At 53.4% G+C, this 17,755-nt stretch overlaps 1 protein-coding gene across 2 annotated transcripts; it reads right to left on the bottom strand.

The window, feature by feature from the left end:
- Positions 1–1,049: 1,049 nt before the first annotated feature.
- CALCOCO1 (calcium binding and coiled-coil domain 1) lies at positions 1,050–17,296 on the bottom strand. 2 transcript variants are annotated; one of them, XM_084750829.1, is made up of 16 exons: positions 17,143–17,296; positions 14,223–14,402; positions 13,760–13,862; positions 12,615–12,805; positions 10,932–11,090; positions 10,494–10,642; positions 8,175–8,265; positions 6,367–6,522; positions 5,962–6,216; positions 4,937–5,062; positions 4,572–4,625; positions 4,119–4,227; positions 3,804–4,003; positions 3,059–3,165; positions 2,811–2,882; positions 1,050–2,075 (listed from the first exon to the last, which is right to left on the bottom strand). In XM_084750829.1, the coding sequence occupies exons 2-16, from the start codon at positions 14,376–14,378 to the stop codon at positions 1,895–1,897; spliced, it is 2,109 nt and encodes a 702-aa protein (XP_084606955.1). In that variant the 5' UTR covers positions 14,379–14,402; positions 17,143–17,296; the 3' UTR covers positions 1,050–1,894. The 2 variants fall into 2 exon arrangements, with proteins under 2 accessions (XP_084606955.1, XP_084606956.1); XM_084750830.1 differs by lacking the exon at positions 2,811–2,882.
- Between the last annotated feature and the right edge of the window lie 459 nt (positions 17,297–17,755).

Here is a 17,755-nt window from a genome sequence, read left to right as displayed (position 1 = left end):
GACATAAATCACAAGTGATTTCATTAAATGCGCCTCCTGCTGGGGATGTTGGCCCGTAATTCCTCTCTGATTAACCCCCACTACCCCGGCAAGTTTATAGGCCAAGAGAGGGAGGGGAAGATGGGAAGGGGGACAGGAGGGATGGGGGGAATCCCGGGCCAGTGATGGATGCCTCTGTCAGCCCAGCTCGTATTTATTAATAGTCTTAATACGGGAAGCAATAAAGGAAGAGAGGGATTCTATTAATTAAATCATTGTTATAATTAACTTTCATTAAAGGAGGATCAATAAAGAGAGGTTGAGATGGAGAGAGGAGAGAGATCCATTATCTCCAATTTCCTTGGAAAGGATTCAGGGAATGAGATGGGGTTGCTAGGAGACAGACATGAGGGGAGGAGGAAGGATGGAAGATGTCATGCAGGTGCCAGGTGCAGTAGGAGGGGGTGGACGGTGGGTTTCAGGTGAAGACAAGGAAACCTGAAGGGGATGGAAGGTGCTGGAAAGGGTGTTTGGGACAGAGGATGAGGGAGCTGTCGGTGTACGCCTGGCAGGGCACACACAGGTCCTCAACATATGCTCTATGGTGCTGTGGATGTGTGTGTCACCCAGACAGACTGTAGAGTCCTCGGAGTACATGGGGGTAGGTGGGGCGCAACGCAAGGTGGGGTAGGGATGAGACAGACCTGGCACTGCAGAGGTAGGAGCTTAGAGCTCACCTCACCGGGCAGAGCTGAAGGTGCGCGCCCCTGACAGGGGTAACACTGTCTACTGGCCCAGGGTGTAGCAGGGACGGGCATGGACGGTGGAGGTGTGAGCAGTGGGAACCGGACTCTTTCCTGCATGCCCTTTCCATCCCACCGTCAATTTGCTCCCTCTTAAAAGTGTGAGCCAGGCCAGACCCTTCTCTGAGGTGTAGCTCAGGTGGCCAGCTCATGGGAAAGCCCGGTAGGAATGTACCGATCACCCCCCTGCCTTCCACAGGGTCTAGGAATTTGAGGCCCTTGTTCTGTGGCAATGCCTCTTGATAAGGACACACTTTATGACAATAGTTACACGTATCATATAAATATATTTGTTCAAACTACAGATAAGAGGGGGGATTAGGGGGGGAGTTCTTATTGCTGTGGGAGGCCTGGACAGGGCGAGGGGAACAGGGACACCTTGGATCCCCATGCCCCCATCCCTCACAGAAGGCACAAATGCATTTTCTTTCCCATTTGAGGACTTGGGTGTGGGGTGGCATGAGACCGTATAGGACTCCTTAAAAATACAAAAACAAAACAAAACAAAACAAAACAAAAAACCCAAAAAAACCAACCCTTCCAAACTTACGACCTAAGGCTGTAGGCAAAGCTGGGGTGGGTAACAGAAAGAACCAATGTAGCCAAGAATGAAGGGCCTGATGAGGTCATGGAGCCCACGCTGCCGCCTCTGTGCAGGCCCAGGGAAAACTCAAACAAACAAACTCTGGAAAAAAAGCAGGTGGGGTGCCCCAGGAGTTGGCTTTGGGGCATCAGAAGGGAGCGGAGAGTTGAGATGTGTGTGTGTGTGTGTGTGTGTGTGTGTGTGTGTGTGTGTGTGTGTGTGTGTGTGTGTATGTGTGTGTGTGTGTGTGTGTACACACTTGGGCTAGCAGTGAATTATTCTGCTCCCACAGGGGAAAGCCTCCTCCATCCTGGTTCCTTCAAACTGTTTTCAAAGAGTAAACTCAGCTGCTGCTTCCAAGACAGCTCTCCACCTGGGACAAGGAGCCGGGAAGGTGATTGGCGTCACAAGGCAGGGTGCAGGCGTGGCTTGTAGAAACAGAACGTATGGAGCCCAGTGTGATTACAAAACTGCTTATATGTCTGCGTGTGCGTGTGCGCGCGCATCTACGTACGAGGGAGGGGTGAGATCACTCAAAGGTGAAAGGGTCCTGGGTGCTGAAAAAGAAGTGTCCATCCATGTGGTCCTCCAGGGCGTCCTTGTCACTCTCGGCAGGGAAGCGCTCCTTACAGACGGGACACTCCTTCCATGGAGGGGTGGCTGGGACCCCAGTGCTGGCCTCTGACGACAGGGAACCCACTGCAAAGCCACTAGAGAGAGATGAGGGAAATTGACAAGGTCAGGGAGCTCTGGTCTTTATTTCTATTTTTGACATAGGGCCTCACGCTGCTATGCAGCAGAGGAAGAAGACCCTGGATCCTGATTCTCCCGCCTTCCTCCCAGGGGCTCGGATTTTAGGCAGGCACCACAACGGCCAACTTCTGCTGCCCTTTGCCCTGGGGACCTCAGGGCACAAGCGCCATGTGTTCTCGTGTCTCATGTGCTGCCCTAGCCATTCTCTGGTCAAGCCTCGGCGTTTCCCACTTGTATTCTGGGCGCCTAAGGTCTTCGGGTGCCCATGTCCTCTCGCCATGAGCCCCTGCTGGTGCCTGCAGTGCAGAACCCATCCCCCACCTCCCGCTCTCCTCCCTCCGTCTCTGTCTGCTGCTTAATGAGGCTGAAAATGAGTCTGACACTGTTCTTCATCTTCCTGCTCCAGCAGAGAGAGAGATGGCAGCACTGGCCCTCTCTGTCCCAAGCCCCACTTGCTCCAGGCAGAGTTGAGGGCCAGGTGATGGCGCTCTTTTCCCTAAGGCCCTGCCCGCCTGAGACTGGAGAGCCAGGCAGAAGGCCCCACCTGATGTCTGCCTGGCCTCGGCCTCGGGCTCCTCTCCCAGAGTTCCCCAGCAGGCCAGGGGCCAGCATCCCTGGCACAGCCAGGTGGTACTTCTCCATCCCTGAGGTCTTGGTCACCTTCCTCCTCCCTGAAGACCTAGGTACCTTACCTGGCGGTTGGGGAGGGGGTAGGGGCAGGAGAGAGGGGAAGCAGGGCAGTTTGGGCTCCGCGGAAGATGATGCTAGAACAACACAGAAGCCAGTCAAAGGTAGGGAGAGCGAGAACATGACAGCCACCTAGGGCTGGCGGAGGCAGCTGACATTTCTGTCAGGCACACTGGTACCTTCTCTGGGGATTTAGGGGCAGGACATGGTGGCAGCTCACACTGACCTCCTCCCCAATTTGTGCTGCCCTCACCTGGCCATGTCATAGAACGCGCTGCCGAGCTCAGGAAGCAGGAGGTTGGCTTCTTCACCCCCACTCTGCACAGCAGCCATCAGGACCGACCTCTCGTCTTCAGCCTCCTGGCACCAAAGAGACAGGGAGTAAGTATTGGAATGGTGTTCCAAGGTAGGGACAGGTGAGGGGGCTGGTGTGGGACAGAGAGGTGGTAGAAAGAGTGAAGCAGGGACGGCTTCACTAGAAGCATTAAGGCTATTGAGCTGGGCTAAGTTTGGAGTGATTCTGTTAATATATACATATTATTATATGTATGTGTGTGTGTATACATATACATATATATATGTAGTTTGTTTGTTTGTTTTTTCAAGACAGGGTTTCTCTGTATAGCCCTGACTATTGTCCTGGGCTTGCTTTGTAGACCAGGCTGGCCTCAAACTCACATCGATCCACCTGCCTCTGCCTCCTGAGTGCTGGGACTAAAGGCGTGTGCTACCACAGCCCGGCCCAATATATATATATATTTTTTTGGAGACAATATTTCACTGTGCCGTCTTGGAGCTATGCAGACTGGCCTTGAACTCTGCCTGAGTGCTGGGTCGGAAGGCCTGTAACACCATGCCTAGCCCTGGTGGTGGACTTGAAAGGCAGAGCCTACCTCTTTCAGCCCACAGTAAGTCCTGTGTGGTGCAGGCTTTCTGCCCCAGCTTAAGGGAGACCCTCCCGCCTGCTTGCTCCTTGGCACGCAGCTATTACTACTCACTGAGTCAGAGCTGCTGGCCTCCCCTGGCCCTGAGAGGTGGGGAGCAATGGGAGCAGGCTGGTTGAGGACAACAAGAGAAGACGCCTCCCGGAGCCCAGGAGGAGAGGAGCGCAGGCTTCCGCGGTCACACAAGCCATAGGGTGGGAGCCTCATGTCCTCTGGGGACTCATCCTCTGAGTCTGTCAGGGCTGCAGGGCAGCCTAGGGGAGGGAAGGCAGATAGAGAGGAGGTCAGCCTCGGGGGTCTGAGGCCCAGGGAACGGGACGAGAGGGCCAGGCTGCTTCCAAGGTGTCATAAGATTGGAGGTGTACAGACTCAGCCCAGCAGTGGCTTCCTCATCTTCCGTGGCAGCGTCTTCCGTCCACTTCTCGTCTGCCACCTTCTCCAGGCGGGCCTCCAGCTTCCTCATGTACTCGAGTAGCTCCTGGAGTTGGGGAAGAAGAGGCAGGGGCAGGATGCCAGCCCTGATGACACTTTCACGGGGGGTGCAGGCACCCCAGGCAGACCCCAAGTAGTAGTAGCCAGCTCCCCACTGCCTGCTCTTCATTCCCTTGTGGTGTTCCCCCGACACACACACACACACACACACACACACACACACACACACACACGGTGTACAGTTCCTAAGGTCAGTTCCTTAGGTCAGTTCCTAAGAGGAGTCAGGGCCCTTTTTTAGCCTTTGTGCCTCTGAGCCAAGATGACACAGGCTTTTCAGTGCCCAAGCCCTTGACTTTGGCATCCAGGGCCCGAGAGACAGGTGAGACTCACCTGCTTCTCTGTCTGCAGCTCTGTCAGCTCTTGTTTACTCTCTAATAGCTGCACCTGAGGGGAAAATGTCATGGACCCCGGAGCCTGCGATGTACCGCCAAGAACCTGGCCCAGAAGTTAAAGTGTGGCCTCTCTGTCTTGGCGCCCCAGACTCAGGCCAAAGGCTTAGACTCTACTCTCAAATGGGCCCTAGGTAAATGTCTAAAGCCAGGGCGAGGATGTTTTGGTCATGCCAGCAGCCGCTGCGTAGCTCCCTACGTCATCCCACAAGGCCCAGGTGTGCACACTCCAGCCAAGCGTCCTCAGAGCACAGTGCTTCAGAGTCAGGACCAGGTCTGAGCCCAAGGGGCCGGGAGGCATCTCACCAGGCTAGAGTCCTTTTCTCGGGCCAGTTCGGCCCTGAGTCTGTGGCTCTGGCTCCTCTCTTCCTGGACTGTCTTCTCCAGGCGGAGGATGTCTGCACTCAGCTTCACGGTCTTGTCCTTCTCGGCCTACGATGGGACAGAGGGAGACGGGAGGGAGGTGAGGAAGAGGGAGGGAGGTGAGGAAGAGGGAGGGAGGTGAGGAAGTGGGAGGGAGGTGAGGAAGAGGGAGGGAGGTGAGGAAGAGGGAGGGAGGTGAGGAAGAGGGAGGGAGGTGAGGAAGAGGGAGGGAGGTGAGGAAGAGGGAGGGAGGTGAGGAAGAGGGAGGGAGGTGAGGAAGAGGGAGGGAGGTGAGGAAGAGGGAGGGAGGTGAGGAAGAGGGAGGGAGGTGAGGAAGAGGGAGGGAGGTGAGGAAGAGGGAGGGAGGTGAGGAAGAGGGAGGGAGGTGAGGAAGAGGGAGGGAGGTGAGGAAGAGGGAGGGAGGTGAGGAAGAGGGAGGGAGGTGAGGAAGAGGGAGGGAGGTGAGGAAGAGGGAGGGAGGTGAGGAAGAGGGAGGGAGGTGAGGAAGAGGGAGGGAGGTGAGGAAGAGGGAGGGAGGTGAGGAAGAGGGAGGGAGGTGAGGAAGAGGGAGGGAGGTGAGGAAGAGGGAGGGAGGTGAGGAAGAGGGAGGGAGGTGAGGAAGAGGGAGGGAGGTGAGGAAGAGGGAGGGAGGTGAGGAAGAGGGAGGGAGGTGAGGAAGAGGGAGGGAGGTGAGGAAGAGGGAGGGAGGTGAGGAAGAGGGAGGGAGGTGAGGAAGAGGGAGGGAGGTGAGGAAGTAGCAAGGAGCCAGGGAAGCAGCACTGCCCTCGCTGGGTTCCCCCTTCTGTCTGGAGGACTACATTGTTTCTGAGCAATTTCCTCATTCCCAGCACCCGACAGCAGCGTGGGCACCATGGTGGGGCCTGGGGCCATGACAGCAAATGCTCTACAGCAAGCATGGCGGCGGGACTCCCTGCCGGGCTGGCTCGTGTCTGGAAAGCGAAGAGCACCTGCAGGCCCTGCAGCAGCCCTGCCCGCTCCGTGCTCCACTGGCTTTTCTCCTCCTTCACGTGCAGGCTGAGCTCGGCCAGGCGGCTGCTGACTTCCGCCACCTCCAGGCGGCTGCGGTGGAGCTCAGCGATGGTTCGGTCTCTGGCTCCTGCTGCGCTGGCCAACTCCTCCCCGAGGAGGGCAGCTTTCTGTTGGCTCGAGGCTGCAAGTTCCTGGACCCCTCGGAGCTGCTCTTTCAGGGGCTCCAGCTCAGCCTCCAGAGAAAAAGGACAGAGATCAGACCGCTCAGGCTCCCTGTGACCCACGGAGCAGCCTCCTCAGGGCCCAGGCTGTGCTGTTCACCTTTGCCTCTTTTCTCTGGACACCCAGATGTGTCTAGACTACTGGGCCTCCGCTTCACTCACCACTCTCTGCTGGGCCTGGCCCAGGGTGTCCTTCATGTGGGCCACCTTGTCCTTCAGCCGCTGGACCTGAGCACCTTGCTCTTCTTGCCGGCCCTTGGCCTCCTGCAGCTCTATGTTTAAGCGGCAGTTCTCACCCTGCAGCATTTGCAACTCGGCCTGGTGGAAGTGGAAAGAAGCAGCGGGGGTGGGGTGGGGTGGGGTGGGGGTGGGGTGGAGGGGGGGTGGGGGGGGTGGCTGGGCAGCAGGAGCCGGCTGCCTTCCTGTCCGTTGAGATCAGAGGGCAAGGTCTGTTCCTTAGACTCAACGAAACCCTCTCTTCCTGGCTCCTCACTCACAGCCTGGGGTCTTACACTGAGGCACCCCACATCCCACTTTTCCTTTAAGTCAAAATAGTCTGAATGGCCCCTGAAGTGCAGACCGCCTCCTCTCCCCCTCCTGCCCTCCCTTTCCCCTCAGTCTCCGCCTCTACTCCTTCTCCCCGTCAGACTATGTAGCTGGTCCAGACTCCTCCTCCTGCTTCTGTCACCTGCATGCTGAGACTACAGGCGCATGCTGAGACTACAGGCGCATGCTGAGACTACAGGCGCATGCTGAGACTACAGGCGCAGGCTTCATTTCCTGAGGTGCCTGCCATCCTGTCTGCTGCACTGAGCACTTCTCAGTGCACCTCATGAACACTTGGGTGCTGCGCTCGGCTCTCCTCTCTCCCTAGCAGTTCACGGAACAAAGTGATGGCTTTCCCACTCTCCATCCATCACAGCCATCCTCTCTTTTCTCTCACTGCCCTGTACAACCGCACTACCCGGGGCGTGGCTGTCCTTGTGGGCTGCCTGGATAGTGCGGTAACTAGTTATTTTCTACCAGGCAGGCCTCATTCTGTAGACCAGGCTGGCCTCAAACTCACAGAAAATCGCCTGCCTCTGCCTCCTCAGTGCTGGGATTAAAGGCCTGCGCCCCCAACACCACCTGGCTCTCAGTACAGTTCTTTTAGCGTGTGTCCCCACCTGAACTTCACCAGCACTTCTCACTGCTTAGAGAAAAAGGTTCAACTCCAGATCCTCCACAAAAAGGTACACACCTTGTCTCAAACTGCACACACGTGCGCCTCAGCCCCTCCAGTACTGTGGTTCAATTTTACAGAAGCTCAGGGCTACGGTTTTGCAGATATCATATTTGCATTCCTTCTTCTTTCTTTCTTTTTTTTTTTTTTTTAGCCTTGCTCAACACTGAGCTACAATCTCAGCTCTAAACTTGTTCTAAATTATTAAAAATTGTTTTTAAAAACACATCAGCACATACGTGAACACACTGGAAACACAATTCACTGACGTGTGCTTTTAGGTTAATTCGGTTTTGTAACCTTCAGAATAAAATTTCTTCTGTTTTATCAAACTGAAGAGTAAACCAAAGTTGTAAGACTGTTATCATTTGCCACCTTCTGTCTGCAATGCCAGGTGCTCAGGGTTTGAACTTCTTCCTGCTTTCCTACCTACACAGTCTCAGTCTAGGCTGGCCTTGAACACAAAATCCTTCTGCCTCAGCCTCCTGAGTGCGTGTGTGCATGAGCCCTTGTAGACCAGAGGCTGGCCTTGTCTTCCTCACTTGCTCTCTATTGGTCACTGGCTGGACTGGCCGGCCAGCAAGGGTCAGGGGTCCTCATGCCAGCATTACCCGTGTGCACTCTGACTGCTGTGCTGTGGGGGACACAGGGCTCCTCTACGCGTGCACCCTCCTGTGTGCCCAGCACTCAGAGGGACTCAGTGAACATGAGCTGCACAGCTAAAGCAGCCCCCTACGCGGTCTCTTACCTCGCTCTGCTCCTTGTCGGCCTGGGCCTCCTTCAGCTGCGCCAGGAGCCTCTCCTGTTCCCGCGTCAGGGCCTTCACTGTGTCTCGAACCCTGAGCATGAGATGACAGTGTTGGGCTGGAACACTCTGACCTCTGAGCTGTGCTCCTCTAGAGCACAACCACAAACTGTTTTCCTCTCCTTTTCCTTCTTTCTTTCTTTTTTTTTTTTGAGACGGGTCTCTCTGTGTATCCCTGGCTGCCCTGAAACTCACTATGTAGACCAGGCTGGCCTTGAACTTGGAGACCCACCTGCCCGTGGCTCCAGAGTGCTGAATTAAAGGTGTGGGCCATCGTGCCAGGCTTCTTTCCTGTTTACGTGTCACTATACAGGACGCTCTACCAGTGGCTCCCTGCTTCCACTCAATCAAGAGATGAAAATCCAGTCTTTGAACAGCAGTGGGCAGTCACTACTGACCTAAGCGGTAGGTCAGGAGGAGGCCACAGCAAATGTGTGCGGGGGATCTTCATGAAGCCCATCAAAGCCTAATGATGCTGACACTTGAATTTCCTACTATTTTCATTATCATAAAATCTTCTTCTTATCTGACAGTTTCAGCCACCGAATCTTGTAAAAACAGGTGGTAGGCTAGAGGAGGCCCGGTCAGTGCGCTGCCGGTCCAGACGCCTTTGAGAACACAGGCATCCTGTACTGACCAGGGCAAGGCTAGCACCCTGAGAAGCAACCTTGGATCACTTCACTCACTGGCACGAGACTGGGCAGAACTTCTCTTTCCTTTACAAGGATTTTTTTTTATGTCTACCAAGGCTGAAGTAAATGATGTTCTGCAATGAATGAAGGGACTGCAGCACTGACCTTGGTAAAGAAGCTGAAAGACAAGCCTGAGCACTGTCAATATTTATGCTATTTGATAGAAATAATCCTGATGAGCCGGGCGTGGTGGTGCACGCCTTTAATCCCAGCACTCGGGAGGCAGAGGCAGGCGGATCGCTGTGAGTTCGAGGCCAGCCTGGTCTACAAAGTGAGTCCAGGACAGCCAGGGCTACACAGAGAGACCCTGTCTTGAAAAACCAAACCAAACCAAAACAAAACAAAAAGAAGAAGAAAAAAGAAATAACTCTGATAACTATGATTTTTCTCTCCCAACCTTTTTTTTAAGAATACAGACTTTTTACACAGCCCAGGCTGCTCTATAACTCACTCTGTAGCCCAGGCTGGTCTATAGTTCAGTATGTAGCTCAGGCATGCCCGTAATACCAGCACTCTGGGAAGCAGAGGCAGGTGGATGGATGGGAGTTTGAGGCCAGCCTGGTCTGTAGAGTGAGTTCCAGAACAGCCAGAGCTATGTAGTAAGACTCTGTTTTTAAAAAACAAAACAAAACCTCCCTCCAAAAAACCAAAAACAGGGCTGGAGAGATGGCTCAGAGGTTAAGAGCACTGCCTGCTCCTCTAAAGGTCCTGAGTTCAATTCCCAGCAACCACATGGTGGCTCACAACCATCTATAATGTGATCTAATGCTTTTTTTCTGGCCTGCAGGTATACATGCAGGCAGAGCACTGTACACATAATAATAAATAAATCTTTAAAAACAACAACAACATCCGGGCGTGGTGGCGCACGCCTTTAATCCCAGCACTCGGGGGGGCAGAGGCAGGTGGATCGCTGTGAGTTTGAGGCCAGCCTGGCCTACAAAGCGGGTCCAGGCCAGCCAAGGCTACACAGAGAAACCCTGTATCGAAAAACCAAAAAAACCCAAACCTGGATCACCAGCTCCAACATCTCTCTCTCTCTCTTTTTTTTTAATAGGGCCGGGACTGAAGCCAGGGCCTTGCACACACTCAGAAGGTGCTCCTGTCACTGTGCTGTGACAATCAGCATTTCCAATAGCAAGAACAGAACCCAAATCTTTTCCTATGCTTTAAATATATAATTTACTTACTTAATGCACATATATACATCCTTACTTATATGACTATACAGTGTGAAGTCTGGGTATATATATATATAGTCCCAGGCTAGATTCAAGTGAAGTTCTTGTCTCAGCTGCCGCAGTAGCTGGGAATATGGATGTGCATCATCCTGTAGTGAAGTCTGAAATCAGTCTTTTTATCTTGTGTTGAATGTTCTACTCAACTTCTCGATATTCCAGAACTAGCTCTGCTTAGCCTACTCCACACAATAAACAGCAATGCATCTCTTTGAAGGTGAGGAGCATAGCCTTAGGAGAGACATCTGAAGCTGGCAGAAGGAAACTCCTGTAACTAGCATACCCTACATGAGCTATAAAGGGCAGAGGAGGCGGCGGGGAGGCGCCCATACCTGTCCAGCTCCACCTCCTTCATCAGCACCTTGTCGCTGATGGCCTGGATGTCACCCTCTAACTCCAGGATCCGGGCCACATGCTCTCCCTTCTGCTGGCTCAGGATGTCCCTCTCTCCTGTGAGCTCTCCGTGGGACCGGGACAGCCCCTGGGAAGGAAGACGGGCAGATGGTGAGGGCTTAGTGTTATATCTCCGCCTTTGTCCTCGGAACTGCTGAGTGGAGACACTGCTACCTGGGAGTACTGCATTATGCCAGTGTCCCCAGCCCCACAGAACCGAGTCTGATGACCAGTCGGGGGCACACCTCTTACCACGTAAGGTTAGCCTCACCCGTCACCCTTAAGCCTTATTTGCTAGATGCAGGGATCACTTTAAACAGTCACTGGCATCTTTCCTTTCTCCTCTTTGCTGGGTCTAGGCCCCGCGCGACTCCCACCTTGTACTGCTCTGTGAGCTCCGAATGCTGCTGCCTGGCAGTGGCCAGAGCTGCCTCCAGCTCCTGCACGCGGCTCCTCAGCTCTGTCACCTGATCCTCCAACTGCAGCTTCTGCTGCAGCAGGTCGTCCCGTTCCTGCCGGCTCTCATCCAGCTGGTTCTGCAGGGCAGGGCAAGGGGTGTGCTTGTGAGGCGCCACTCCAGACCCATCGTGGGGTAGAGAAACCAAGTGGGCCCGGCCATGGCTCTCTCCTGACTGTCAGCCCAGGCCTGGCACCTCCTCTGACAGGGCAGCGTGACAAGGGGGAGCCTCTAAGTTTACTCTGTCTTGATGCAGTTTGGGTAAATCTGCAACGCAGTTTTTACTAGTCGGACCACTGGACTCCTCGGCTGTGAGGTTGAAATGAGAATAATCAATGTAAAAAGAGAATGGCAGGCGGCAGCTTGCATTATCTCCCACTTACGTAGGTACAAGCATCTTCCTGTCATGTTGATCCACGGACTTATCAGGCCTGGGTTCTGGAAGGCAGCGGTTTGTCCAAGTCACCACGGAGCTACTGACTCTCAGCTTCTGAGCAACTTTTCACCCCGCTGGAGAGTGAGCTGCCTCCCCCTGCCCCTCACCTGCCCTCAGGCTCTCTTTCTAGTGTCTGCCTTTGCTCTTAAGACTCTTTTCTGGCCAGTGGAAATATTTATAGAAGGCACATTTTTAAGTTTTCTAGAATCCATTTTAATAAGAAAATCTGGGGCTGGAGAGATGATGGCTCAGAGGTTAAGAGCACTGACTGCTTTTTCGAAGGTCCTGAGTTCAACTCCCAGCAACCACATGGTGGCTCACAACCATCTATAATGTGATCTGATGCCCTCTTCTGGTGTGCAGGTGTACATGCAGGCAGAGCACTATATACATAATAAATAAATCTTAAAAAAGAAAAAAAAATCTCACGCTGGAGAAACATCTCAGTCTTGCAGAAGATTGGAGTTTACGCTACAGCTACATCCAGTGTCCCACAATCACCCATAACTCCAGATCCAGAGTATTCTATGACACTCCACTCTGGCCTCTGTATGCACCTGTCTGTACACATCCCTGGGCTGGGGAAGGCAACTGAGGGAGGCAGTTAGGAGTATCATGGCCGGGTCAGCGCGACGGCTCGTTAGATAAAGGCACTTATTTGGAAACTGCTTGGAATCCTTTGGGGCCTACACAGCAGGAGAGAGCCAACTCCCACAAGTTGACTTCTGATCTACACATGTGTTATGGCATGTATGCACCCACATACATGCACGATATACACATACCCAGACATGTATATATAAATAAGCAAATGTTAAAATACTGAGTGTTCAAGCATGATTACACTTCAAATTGGATTGGTGTCGCCCAAAGCGCCAAAGAGCCACATGCGGTTAAGCTCCTCTGGTACCGATGGGACAGTTCACCGGCCTGCTGTACCGTGCTAGAGGCAGCTCTTGGCATCCCTTCCTCCCTGCGTTCCCTGGGGCAGTTTCTCCTTAGGACTCAGGGCAAGCAGTGGCCCTCTGAGCAGGCGGCCTCAGTTCTGGGAACCTTGGTAACACTGGCCTACGATGATGCTTTCCTGTCCTGTGTCTGTGTCTAGTGATGGCTGAGAGCTGACCGTTGGCCCCTGGCCCAGGAACAAGTCTGCCATAGGTTTCTTACCTGAAGCACAGTGGCCTTAGGGACAACCAACAGGATGTCAGAGCCTCCGTCGGCCTCCTCCAGCGTCACCAGCTCATCCATGGGCCTCGGCTCTCGGAACTGGAATGGTGGGCTCTGCCCGCACACCCGGCCCTGGCGGTTCACATACCGGAACTGGTAGAGTTGGGCTCCTGGTTTGGGCAGGTAGCTGGCTGTGGGGAAGAATAGCCCAGAACCCCAGTATGATCTCTGGCTCTTCCTATTGGGTGAGGAAAAGTGTCACCGTGTTACCTGCTGTCCACTCCCCTGCAGCTGGTCCTTGGGATACGTCTTCCTCCTAGCCACCCGACTCACACTCCCTCCTCACCACGCTGGCTCTCGCTGCCGCTTACTGAGTGCCGACACGCACCTCGCACTGCACTGTTAACAGTGTTCCCCGGATCATTGTAAACCCCTATATTGTTCCTACAAGAGGGGACCCTATTTTAACTCACCCGGTCAATGCCAAATAGCTTAGGAAGCAGGGAACTGAGACTAGAACCCAGCTCTTTCAGACTATCATGTCCACCTTTTCTGATGATACACAGTTTCCTCGCCCCATACTGGGGTAAACAAGTGGGATTAACACCCTCTAATTCCATCCTTCTTACAATACTCTGCAAGTCCCTGAGTATCAGGTGCTAACCCTAGGATACTGTGTTGAACCCTGTTGGATACAGTCCCACAAGTCTTTTTCTCTTTCTTTCTTTCTTTCTTTCTTTCTTTTTTTTTTTTTAAGACATGGTCTGGCATGTTGCTCAGGCCGCCACTAATATCCTGGGTTCAGGTTATCCTCTAGCCCCAGACTCCTCAGTGGCTGGGATGACACTGGAGTCCCATTAGGCCTAGCAATTAAGAGTTAAGTACAAAGCTGGGTGGTGGTGGCCGCACATGCCTTTAATCCCAGTACTTGGAAAGCAAAGACAGATGGATCTCTGTGAGTTCGAGGCCAGCCTGGTCTACAGAGCAAGTTCCAGGACAGCTAAGGCTACACAGAGAAAGCCCGTCTAGAAAAACCAAAAAACAAACAAACAAACAAAGCATTCATATGCCTGCTAGCCCACCACTTTCCCCCAAACCACCACTTCTTTGGTTCCTCCATCCCAGTTTCCCATCTGACTTTATACCTTGGAATTGAACACTGGCATGGGTGGGGGAACCGTCAGTTGTACTTTCTGGCACTGAGGACCATACAAACGTGTGATAATCCCGAACACAAGCAGCTTCCACCTGAGGGGGGGGGGGAAGAGGGAGAGAGGGAGAGAGGGAGAGAGGGAGAGAGGGAGAGAGAGAGAGAGAGAGAGAGAGAGAGAGAGAGATGACGACAGAGTTACTATTTATGAGTAACGGGAGGGTCTGCAGGACTGAGCAAATGGTACCACGGATGCTGGGAGCCAGGAGCTGGAGGACATTATGCTAGCAGGAGAGAGAATGGCTGAGAGACAGAGATGAGCTTTATTCAGATGCCTCTGGCATCCGTGTCATCTTTATCCCTATCTACCAAGCTGAGAAGCCAAGGACCAGTCACTCCTCACATTCTAGCCAACCTGTGTCCCATAAGCCTGCACCCGGAGGAGAGTCTAGAGATACCTTGAAAATGCCAACCCAGTCACTGGCGCTGGGCATGGTGCCTGGAGGCAGAGTGTAGTGACATTCCACCTTGGTATTGGGGACGTAGGTACGGGCCACGTTCAGGAAGCTGACTCCACCCCGGGACGGTGCCCGGCTTAGTGATGACTCTTCCATTCTGCCCTCAAGATGTCGACTGCCCTATGAAAGAAAGTGTTGACAGACTTAACTCCCTCTGTTCTGCTTCCTCCCTGAACCGTGTGCAGCCACCCACAGTCCCTGTCCCTGCCCAACTGGCTAAGTCTCAGTCTCTCAGTCTCTCCTTTTCATTACAACATCCTTGGGAGTTCCAGATTCTCTTGGCTTCCCAGGGCACTCCTCTGTGCCTTCTGGCTCTGGAACTCAAAACCCAACTGATGTGTGGGCCTCTCCCAGTTTGAGCAGGTCTCCCTTACAGACGCCTAAGCTTGCTGACCTACTGTACCCAGGGAAGACTCCAAAATCAACTGAGCTCTGATGATGGCAAGAGTCTTCAGAGGAGAAGATGGTCCAGGGACCAGCAGCCTAAGCCTGGATCCTCTGCTCTCAGTATACCTGTCTGTGAGTTGTCTATCCCGGTCAACTCTAGGCAAACAGAAGGAAGCAAGCTTTGCCTCTCCTCCAAGAACTAGAGAAGGGGAGGATGATGGGATAGACAGGTTCTGTCCCTCAACTTCTATTCCAGGAAGTCAGAAAGTCTGGAGGTGGCACTTCGAGGGTGGAGTGAAATCTTTAGCAGGAAGGTGGTGGTGTGGGGAGATGGAACGCGGGGGCCTGGAGCCAGGAAAGCCCCACCCTTAGGCAGGGGACAGGTTAGAAACAGGGTAAGTCAGGGGCCCTGAGAAGGAGAAATGCACATTCGATGTTGAAAAAAAGCAGAGAGCTCAACAGGGAACTCCATTTCCCCCCCACATCTTGCCCTGAGCAGAGCTAGAAACCTAATGGTTTGTCTGGGTGCTAACAAAGCTCTAGTGTCTCCTCCCCGTTCCTTCTGGCTCCTCTTAGCCTCAGTCCTGTGTCTAAATCGTGCCCTATGCTTGGGTTAGAGGCAGGAGATTCACAGATAGGGGAGTTGGAAGGGAGGTCCCCGAGTTAGCTAGGGAAGAGTTAACTGGAAAATATGGGGTAGGTGAGGATAGGTAACAGTCACAGCAACCAACCTCGCTACAGTATGGGGGGCTGGAGAGATGGCTCAGTGGTTAAGAGCATTGTCTGTTATTCCAAAGGACCTGGGTTCAATTCCCAGCACCCACACGCCAGCTCACAACTCTTTAACTCTAGTCCCAGGGGATTTGGCAGAGTCACATAAAATTTAAAAAAAAAAAAAAGAGTACAGCATAGGGGGTTGTATAGCTGGGTGGGTAAGGGTGCTTGCCACTAAACCTGACAGCTCGAGTTCAACCACCAGGATTCACATGGTGGGAGGAGGAAACAGCCTTCCACAAATTGTCCTCTGACTTCTGTACACCTGCACACACACACACACACACACACACACACACACACACACACACCACGCGCCCATGCACACATGAGAAATAAAAAAATTAAATCATACTAGTTCTAAGATAAATAAGAACAAAGTATGATGTACACGTTTGAAAATGTCATAATGAAACTCACTGTATGTTAACTTAAAAATAAAAATAAAGGCCATCTCAGTCGAAGGCTACACTGCAGCCCTCTCCTCTCCGGCCCACAAATCTGCTTCCTGTGTCAGCTGCAGCTGATGTATCCAATCAGCCATCACCACAAGTCATATGCACGCCCCCAAACAGCACAAGCCCACACCAGGCTGAGACGGTGGGGGAGGAACTTTAAAAGAAATTAGACACCCCGTTGAGACCGAAAGGTGGGCCAGCGATGCAAAAGGGAACAATTTCTTCCCTGAAAAGAGACTGGACTGAGTGAGCTATTTCAATGTCTTCCCTTTACCCCCCACCCCCGTCCCCCACCCCATCTCTGAAAACTCTCTCGTTATATTTACTCCATGTTTTGTTCAGATACAACTCCTCTGAGGGTAGAGTGAGTGTGAACTGCCTCCCAAGTCCTACGGGGCCGAGAAACCCGGAACCCCTCCTTCCCCACAAAGAAAATCCGTAACAGCTGCAAACAGTCTCCGTCAAAGTCCTGGGCACCTAAAGTGTATGTGGTCGGACACCGATGCTAGGATGCTGTGTGTGTGTGTGTGCGCACGTGCGTGTGTGCGTGCATGCATGCCTGTGTGTGTGCGCTTGTGTGTGTGTGTGTGCGCGCCTGTGTGCGTGTGTGTGTGCGCCTGTGTGTGTGTGTGTGCTTGTGTGCGCGCCTGTGTGCGCGTGTGTGTGCCTGTGTGCGTGTGTGTGTGTGCGCCTGTGTGCGTGTGTGTGAGTGCATGCCTGTGTGTGTGCGCGCGCTTGTGTGTGTGTGTGCGTGTGTGTGAGTGCATGCCTGTGTGCGTGTGTGTGTGCTTGTGTGCGCGTGTGTGTGCCTGTGTGTGTGTGTGTGTGTGCGCGCGCGTGTGTCCTCTCCACTGCGGGGCTCTCAGTGTTTTGGCATTCCACAAGTTGGAAGTTTCCCCCTCAGGGATTCAGCGCAGTAAAGGCCTAACTAAGAAGGTCCTACTAGGGCAAAGACTTGCCTGGGAAAGATTAAGCAAATATTTCAGTCCCGTCAAGCTGCCATAAGTGGATCGAGCTTTACAGAGAAGGCCTCGCAAGAAACTGAGGACGACGACGCGGGGGCTACCCCTCAAGGCCGCCCCCCCTGAAACCAACAACACCCTGAAACGTGGGGGCGGCTTTCTTCAGTGCACGCGCCTGCGGCCGTCTTCCACAGTCCTCACGGACTAGCCGTTCGTAGGCTGAGAAGCGGGCTGACCACCCCCGCGTAAGCCCACCCTCAGCTAGGCCAAGTTTCTTACCCTACAGACGGATCAGCTGTTCCCCCTCACCTTTCACCAACAACAAAAACAGCACTCCGACTACAGGAGGGGAGGGGAAGAGTGACGCGAGAGCTTCTGGGGCGTGTGGTTCTTTTGTGACTTGACACCGCCCAGTTCTCGGCCTCTAGAACTACACGTCCCAGGAGGGTGCGCGTGAGGGGCGGGGAAGAGGGCGGTGAGGCTGTGGTGGACTCGGCGTGGCATCCTGGGAGTTGTAGTTCTCACTTCCGTGCGGGTCCAGGAGGGTGTGGCCACCAAAGGACTTCACGGCCCATGATTCCTCAAGAAAGGGCGGGCTGATATATCTAGTGGAGGTTGCTGGTTCACAACGTGCCTAGTGAGAGCTTGAACGCGTTCTGCACAGCTGTTTTCAGAGGGGCGGAACGCTCCCAGCACAGCCTTCTCGTTCGCCTTTACAAGATAGGCCGTAGTGTTATATCCACTTACAAAAAAACAAAACAAGCAAACAAACAAAAAACTCGTTTAAGGATCACTGTAGTTTCAAGGCTGGTTCCAAGCTATGAGCTACCCACGCCCCTTTCCCCCAGCTGGTCACTATGTTGGGGACAGGGAATCACAGTGGTGGCAGTGG

Source organism: Acomys minous, assembly GCF_964271855.1.
Source record: "Acomys minous genome assembly, chromosome: 12".
Classification (NCBI taxonomy): Eukaryota; Metazoa; Chordata; class Mammalia; order Rodentia; family Muridae; genus Acomys; species Acomys minous.
Note: the sequence above shows the minus strand (reverse complement) of the source record. Positions and strands in the feature narration are given on the sequence as shown.